The sequence below is a fragment of the Schistocerca gregaria genome, chromosome 7, assembly GCF_023897955.1.
Source record: "Schistocerca gregaria isolate iqSchGreg1 chromosome 7, iqSchGreg1.2, whole genome shotgun sequence".
Lineage (NCBI taxonomy): Eukaryota > Metazoa > Arthropoda > Insecta > Orthoptera > Acrididae > Schistocerca > Schistocerca gregaria.
This window is the reverse complement of record NC_064926.1, coordinates 295,740,137-295,748,735: the sequence shown is the minus strand read 5'-3', so window position 1 is coordinate 295,748,735 and position 8,599 is coordinate 295,740,137. Positions and strand designations below refer to the sequence as shown.

The following is an 8,599-nucleotide window of genomic DNA, read 5'->3' as shown; positions in this document are numbered from 1 at the left end:
GACTGCTTTTGCGGAAGTTCATTTTTCGCTGAAAGGTAAGCAAGATTTAAGCGGTTCCTGAATGTTGAAGTCACAGATAGTATAGGGCATCACACACACACGCACACTCACCTGTTTATTTTGCCCACACGGATGCTTACATAGAAGGATTACGACTTAAAATGTGAACAGCTGACTGATGATAAACGGGTTGGTACGAAACTGGTAACTGCGCCATTTTTTGTAAATAAATAATATTATTAACAGTGCCGGATAGCGATTTTACTTTATTTTACCAATTAAGTTGTATTTTCACTCCGCTAAGTACTCACGTAAATAAATAACGTTATTGGCAGGGGCTGGTTGCTGTTTTTACTTTAATATATCCATTAAAGTGTATTTTCACACACCGGCGATCGCATCACCTCAGTTTTACTATGCTCTAACAAATACAATCAGAAGATAAATAGCAACAAAGCTGTCAGTAACCGTGTACCTCTAAGTACATAATGTAATGTGGTTTCTATATGGTAACTCGTCAAAAGAAAAAAGAAACTGACTGCATGACAGTATACAGCAAGAGAACTGAGGGCAGGCACCGCCTCTATTCGTTTTGTCACTCGAGTCACGTCCACGATAAATCATAGGTTATACTCTGGGTGGAATCCATTCTCGTCCGCTACGTAGGAGATTTTGTACTCTCTGCCGTTTTCATCCTTCCACGTGATGATTCCGCGCATCTGGATCGCTTCGTCTTTGGTACCTGGGTTTTTCAGGACTGACTCCTCTTGGCGCACCAGCCCGTCGCTAGTCTTGAAACTGTGGAAAAACAGACAGTTCACAGTTGAAATTGTCACATGTAATCAACGACATTGCAAATGTATAAACAACTCCAACAAATATATTTGCTCGTTAGTGACGCTGTCGTGTTATAACTTTTCTGGGATTTTCTCTCCATCAGCAATTCCGCCGTACTTTCCTTGAAAGAGCAATCTCTAGCACATTCAATTAAAATACGCATATTTATAAAAATATCATAATAAGACGCTAACTTCTAGACAAAGCTGAATCTCGTTGTTTCTCGTTGTGTTGCGCAATTCCACAAACAACGAGATGAAGTGGTCTGGGCTCTAAACGACAACAGTAGCAGCAATCATTTGACGTTACTTTCTCATCAACTCCTAATTTTCGTAGTTTTTTTAATTGAGTAATATTTACTATTACGCAATATTTATTCTTTGTGTTAACACACGTGAGGTGAGAAAAACATGCTCGTAACGTGTCGGATAACTTTTATTTCGGAACCACTATTAAACTATGGTAGCAGTGAAGCACAGATATTAATTTCCTTTAAGTTTCACTATAATTCTGTATTTAAAAATGATTTTTCACATTTCTGCATGTACCTAAAGCACTAACTGTAAGTGAGATTTAAAGAATATTAATATGAAAGAGTGAATTGTCGAGATCTTGTGAACAGATAGCAATTGTAATATCTCGTTTGTTATGCCAAACATATTATATCAGGTTTAATAGCTTAAATTAGTTAAAACACCCGCCATTGTCATCAAACAAGTGCGACCAAATTACAATGGTCGGTAAAATTGCTCACCTTTTCTTACGGAATTCTCAAAGTCCTTTCAGTCTTCCGCCTCTCCAAGGTAACAGTATTTTCTATTAATTAAACCGTTTAATACAAAGCATGCGTCAACAGTGATCATGATTTTCTTGGCGCAATCCATGACTAATTGGAATTAGAGAGGAAAAATACTGCTTTCACGTTTTTCACACGATGGCCGTATCAACAGCCATCTTCGGTTTGTTTACCGCCACAGATGAAATGATTTTTAAATTGACTTCTGTGTGGCCAGTATATACCCTGCTCCTAATTTATACTAGTGTAGTCTTCGTCCTAGAGATATCTATTAATAAGTGTAGCTGGAAGGACAACAGAAATAGAGTCATTATACACATTAATACGAAAACGTCTAGCTAGTCAGCGATCGATTATTGTTAAGTTTTATGTTTAGTGCATCATATTCTATGGACTAATCATCTTTGACAATACATTTTTGAGATCGAATATGATGCCCTCCTAAGAGTGTTTAGGCATATTTTCTCTGATGTTTCAGCAGATTTTTGCAACTTCGTTTTCTTAATGTGTAACTGGAGCCATCCCAAACAAATATTACTGATTATGTCTTTCATGCGGTGCCCTGAGTGGACGGAAAGCCGGGGATTCTTTCCATTTACAAACAAAATACTTTTAGAGCAGAATTTTATGTTCCCACATTCGTCTAGTGCGATTTCGTTATAGCGATATGTGTTTACAAGACAGTAAAACACGAGGTACTCTGGTAATGACAGTACTACCTTGGCCCACGCTGATTGCTACAGCCATACAGCAGGGCTAGTCAGTCACTTTTATTTCTCCAGTGTCAGTGACTCTCTTAATACAAGTCGCTATGACGAAGATTGCACAAGTGCAATAGACTAATTTGGGACCACTCTGTCGAATGGGCAGGTAAATGTTCATTTTAAAAATCATTTCGTTTGTACTGGGAAACAAACCGACGATATTCGTCGACACTGCCATCGTATGAAAAATGTTATGAGTGGTATTTTTCCTGTCTGATTCCAGCTATTCAATGCGAAAATGAAATTACAGATATATGCAAGAAAAAATCGAAGGAAAGGGGAGTGACGACATTTAGGCGACAGACACATTTCAAAATGCAACGTTGACCCCGCCCACGCTGGAGAGTCGGTTAGAACGTGGTCTATTCTGCACAGACAGATGTCAGCTTGCAGCAGTAACTTTTTACTATTCGTCGTTTTCGACATATTCACTTCTATATATAGTTGTATGAAATTGTACAAAATTACTGCTCCAAGCTGACATATGTCTGTGCACAACAGAGAACATACCACGTCCTAACCGCTCCTCCAGCGCGGGAGGGTTCAAGGTTGCATTTCCAAATGGGAACACATTTGTGCTGTATGTTTGGTTTCTACGCCAAAAAATATGCACGGTTTACTTAAACAATTGTTTTCCATCCTGCTAGATGGCGCGGTAATGAAGTGTACCTGGTTTTGCAATTAATGACTCTTTATTTCAGTTAGAAGTATGTTATTTCCATGATTTAATTTCCAGTGTACAATGAAATTGTGTAATATGTCATGATTAGACCGCGGGCTCATAGGGCAAAACCTGTTTTTTGTTGAGTTTCTAGTTGTAAATAAACTTGAACATAAACATTTCACGACAAATTAAACTCGGAACCGTTAATTTTATAGCACGTAATAAAGCCTATTTCGACGTTAATTCTTTTGACTATTTTAGCTTTAAAATCTTAAAAGATACATATTTCTTTAAGGTAACATAAAATTATTTTATTTTCAAAAGACTCTAATTCCTTAGAAGAATCGAAGGTAGGAGTTCTGGGGGCAATATTTGAATTAAAAAAGTCTTTGGTGTTGTTAGGGAATAACACCAAAGACGTTTTATACACACTTCTGTATAGCATCTTGTTTCTTTCGTGTATTAATTTTCTAGTGATGAGAAGTCCCACTTAAATCTGTATGTAGATGGAGCTTTACATAAGGAAAATGTTTTAAGAAAATCAGAACTGAAGCAAATTCTCTTAATAAAGACATCTGATGAATCAACCAAAAGAACCAGTTCCGCAGTGACATGTGACATTCTATTGTGGCAGCAAATTTCTCTTTTCGAAAACTTTCATGAGAAATGCTGCCATCCTATTATTTCTGCAGAGTCAACGTGAATTGTGTGAACTCAACTTGTACTGCACAGAATCCGAGACGATTCGGGGGCTCTTACTTACGGATCGCTGTTGACGAAACCATTGAAAATCGTGGCAAGTATATAGCAAAAAAAAAAAAAAAAAAAAAAAAAAAAAGTTCAAATGTGTGTGAAATCTTGTAGGACTTAACTGCTAAGGTCATCAGTCACTAAGCTTACACAATACTTAACCTAAATTATCCTAAGGACAAACACATACACCCATGGCCGAGGGAGGACTCGAACCTCCGTCGGGACCAGCTGCACAGTCCAAGACTGCAGCGCCTTAGACCGCTCGGAAGTACATTGCAAATCTGATCTTTGGCAATTTGGACGCAGATAGGCCATCCCGGCTCTATTTGATTTGTTCAGGACATCTTCTAAAGACTAATAAACAAGCAACTCCATAATTACTCAACAATGGAATCAAAGTGCTACATACAAATGGCGTGGATGAAAGTAGCGTGCCTCTGTCTTTCACTGACGTCGCTGCGCGTACGGTTTGAGCGCTTCAATTGTTTTAAGTGTTCTGTAAGTTTTGACGCTACATTTAACTTGTGCAGCACTGGTATCAACTCTGTATAAGAGTAAGTAAGGCTAGAATTCCCTAATGTCAATAAATTAATCTCCTCGAAATGAAAATTTTTGTTCTGTCACAACAAAGGATCAGGTACACAAAGAACAACTTCCATATGTCCCCTTGCCACCTGAACCTGTTGTTATCGACTTGGTTAGCTCCAGTGGAATTCTACAGTAAGCACCTCCCAACAGTGAAGAAGGTAAGTGAATATCTTAAGTGGGATGCCGCCCCTGTAAAGTCAGCAAAGAGCAATCAATCCTGCGGTACTTGACTTACGTTGAGCCAATCAGACATTTATGGAAAGCACCATCTCGCAGTAGAATGGTCAGAGAGACCTATATACGAGAACATTTCTTGGTACTGGAGGAAGTTAGGAAGAAAAGTAGTGAAGAGTTCCGATATAACACGTGACGAAAGTGAAGTACCGGTACGTTCCTGTCACATCCGTTCCTTTCGGGCATGTGAATTAATACTGACTGACAAGTGTCATAGGTTTTCTACGGAAAAACGAGAAAACGTTACAGTTCTTTACTGTGAAGCCAACTATGATCTTAATGTCGAAACTATCGCTTTATCCGACGTTGATTAACGTATTTCATCGTATGGGTATATGTGTTTAGTACTGGATTTTTGTATTGGAAGAAATAAAAAGGTTTGGGATTAGTTTGAACACTGAAGTAGTGTAATATTTTCTGTGTTGCACAACTGTGCATATTTTCATTTTACGAGCTTTTAATGAATATTGATATGCTAATATATCAAGAGTGTGTTTTACATTATGTTTAGTTTTTCTGTACAATACCTTTTTAGGAACTATTCTATGTTTTATATGGGTTAAATAACGAGCTGAAAGAGCCTATTTTAGGCACCTAATCAGTACTATTTACGAGCAAGCAATCTGCGGTGTAGTCATAATCTTTCTATTTAAACATAACTTGGGCTGTGAGAAGCGACGCAAATTTTAGTTTTACAGTTGCTTAGGTCTAACTACACACCAGTTCGTAGGATTTGTTTGAATTTGCGATGTCCGTACCATCATTGGGACAGACGGCCATCCCATAAACGTGTTATATAATATATTTTTATGTAATTGTTTTTACAGATGACAAATAAGTACATTCTTTAAGGAGATCATGAAAAAACGAAGACCTTAAAAATGGCATTAATAAAGTAAACAACAACGGGTATTCTGTGAGAAAAGCTTCCAAGAAGACTCTTGATAGAAAATTAAAGACCAGCTGTGATTCCAAAATTCCAATTGGTATTAGTTCTTTTTTGGGTTCAATTAATGGGTTACGATTTGTCCAACACGTAAAAAACACTACAAGCCCATAGTTTCCCCTTAACGAGGGACTGTGTAGGAAGTGTAGATATTGATTTTACTGTGCAGATTGGTATAAAACATACATTTACTAACAACAAGGGGAAACATGATACGATTGGTTACTACTGTTCTTATTTCAACATTCAGATCTAAGTGGGCGAAAATCTGAAGTCGTACCTTTCGCCAGAGTCAAGAATGAATCGTGATGAAGTCAAGGAATATTTCAGTTAACTTGCAGCCCTAATATGTGAAAATTGTTTGTTCAATAAACTTGGAAGTATATCTATCATGGATGAGTCAGACCAGTCGTTTTTGTAGCTGAAAAGCGTTCAAAATCATTTCCTTTTGTTGCTTCGTCAGACAAAGGAGATACTATTCAGATTTGCAAGTATTTGGGCAAACAATAACTGAAGCGACAGTGCAGTTTATTTTATAGTATGCTACCATTTTAAATACAACACCTAATGTTATATGACAGTAATTTTTCATGACAACGTGATATTTCTTCTACAACAAGTGCCTTGAACGTGGAACGCACACTGACGTTCTTAACGTACGACATCGTTATGTGCATGAATCACGGCGATAAGTCGTACGCTAAGGGGCACTCTGACAACACTTTTACACTTGACGCAGGGTGCTAATAGAAATTACACCTCATAAACGGCCATGAGGCTGTAATGGCGCATGTTGTGTGTGGTAGTCTCTTGCGTTCTATTGTTTTAAGCAAGGAAGCGAGATGGCCATATCCTTCGCGTTATATATGTACTCGTCGTACGTGTTCGTATATGACGCTATTCCGTTGTGCCCTTGCAGTATTAGCCATCCAGCGAAACCCACGGCTAACGCGTACCATCGCGGTGAGGAAGCCGTATAAATTCCGTATAAATTTCAGACATCATAGCGACCATTTCCTAGCGAAAATGTGCCTAGTGCACGTTACGAGTCTGGATCTTCCTCATTAAGTCGTTGCATAAACAGTTGCGTGTCAGTACCATATCACAGCGCTAGGCAAAAAAAAAAAAAAAAGGCTCTGAGCACTATGGGACTTAACATCTATGGTCATCAGTCCCCTAGAACTTAGAACTACTTAAACGTAACTCATCTAAGGAGAACACACAACACCCAGCCATCCCCTACCCCGCCGGGAATCGAACCCGGGAACCCGTGCGCGGGAAGCGAGAACGCTACCGCACGACCACGAGATGCGGGCTCACACTGCTAGGCAGCTTGGTTCATGAAATATAAAGCAACGGTGAGTTTGGTTACGTGAAGGAGAAACTACCACATAAATGACGTACGTAGATTAACGAAGGTCGTATTTATTCTGCACTGTTACTGGTGCAGACGTCCGTGAAGTTCTCCGGCGGAAGCTCGTGTTCTTGAAAAATAATCGTTAATAAATTGTATAAAGAGACGTGACAATGATATTTGATTCGTTAGTGTTAGAACAGTTATCTTTAGCTTCACAATGAATTATAATACTGGACCTGACACGGGATGGAAAAATTGTTAGGACCATGTCTGAGTAACGACTGTCCAACTCCACTAGTCATGTCACACTCTGAAATCTAATCCAGCTTCTTAGAATCTAGTGACAGGCCACATTAAAGTGAGCTGCTACTGTGTCATGAAAAACTAATTAACAGAGATTTTTACTTTTGACAGTTACTGCCTTTTCTTAATAATTAATGCTCACTGTCATCATTTCGCCTATTTATTCATCCAATTCCTCCAGCACTACGGTCAATGCTCGTTCTCACTTCCTCAACTTCTCTCCTCCATATCCCTCCTCTCCAATTCCACCCACCACTCACCTAAGGCTAAAGAGAAACCGCTTAATTATCTGTTGTGGATTAGCATACGAACGAGAAATTAGAAAGTGAAATGAGGAAGTACTGTTAAATAGCAGAGCTATTCGCGTTTTAGAATGACATGTTCACTGCTGTTAAGCTGTCTCCTTCGAAGCTATAAACGCTTTTAACGAATGCAATAAAGTAAAGAAAATGTGTTATTCTTATAACAGAGATGCCACAATCGCAGTTGCGGCTACCGCAGCCATATGTCCCCATCTTAATAAGAAGGTAAGAACAGATTAAAAAAAACTACGATCGAATTCACACCAATTTAGTCGTGAGCACGCACCGAAATTGGCCTGAAACCGGTCGTGGTTTTAGTAAAAATCTTTCTACAGCCAGGGCGGTGTTTCTTTCCTTCGTGTAAGAACCCAAGCAAAACGTGCAGTGAGAGAGTTTTGTCAATACGACCCACACTAGGCAACTAAACTTGCATCCTGTATAAAATATGAAATAGATTTAGAATGTGTTGCAGAAGCGTTTGAAGTAGGTCAAGTAGGCAGACGTTGAACGTCACGCCCCCATGCTCAATATACAGGTATACTCATTGGTGGATAGAACTCTATTCCACTTGACTGAGTGCCCAGCTAATTCACTGAATCATGTGGTTGTTTATAGCTGCGTGCCAGCAAAAGGTTGCATTCGGTGCAGAGAGGAACAGAGCATAGTTTCCACAATTATCCGATTGTCCTTGTGCTCTGTCTCTGTACCACAACACACCTTACAGACATTGCCTGCCCCAGTAACTGCCAATGCTAGGGGGGAAACGTCACATTGAGGCGCTATTTTTACTACCGACTCCCCTTAGATAAATTTATTTATTTAGAAAATTGTGGCTACAGTTACTTCACGTGATACATTTCTTGTTTGCTTGTGTCACACATACATTGGCTGCGTATCTTGACCATACTACACTAACATTAAAATCGATGCTAAATATTCTACACGCTTCTGGGCGCGCACACTACAGACAGGTGCGGCATAATGTAGCTACTGGCTAGTGCATCACTTGGTACACCGGTCACTGCCACAGCATAGCACTCCATCACATGCTTCCT

General features: G+C 39.1%; 1 protein-coding gene across 2 annotated transcripts in view; it reads right to left on the bottom strand.

Moving 5' to 3' along the window:
* Positions 1-339: 339 nt before the first annotated feature.
* Positions 340-8,599, bottom strand: part of LOC126281620 (endocuticle structural protein SgAbd-6-like) — a 28,748-nt gene continuing 20,488 nt past the window's right edge. For both annotated transcript variants that reach the window (XM_049980741.1, XM_049980740.1), the window contains exon 3: positions 340-798. In XM_049980741.1, the coding sequence (XP_049836698.1) occupies positions 621-798 (178 nt within the window). In that variant the 3' untranslated portion in view covers positions 340-620. The remainder of the gene's footprint in view (positions 799-8,599) is intronic.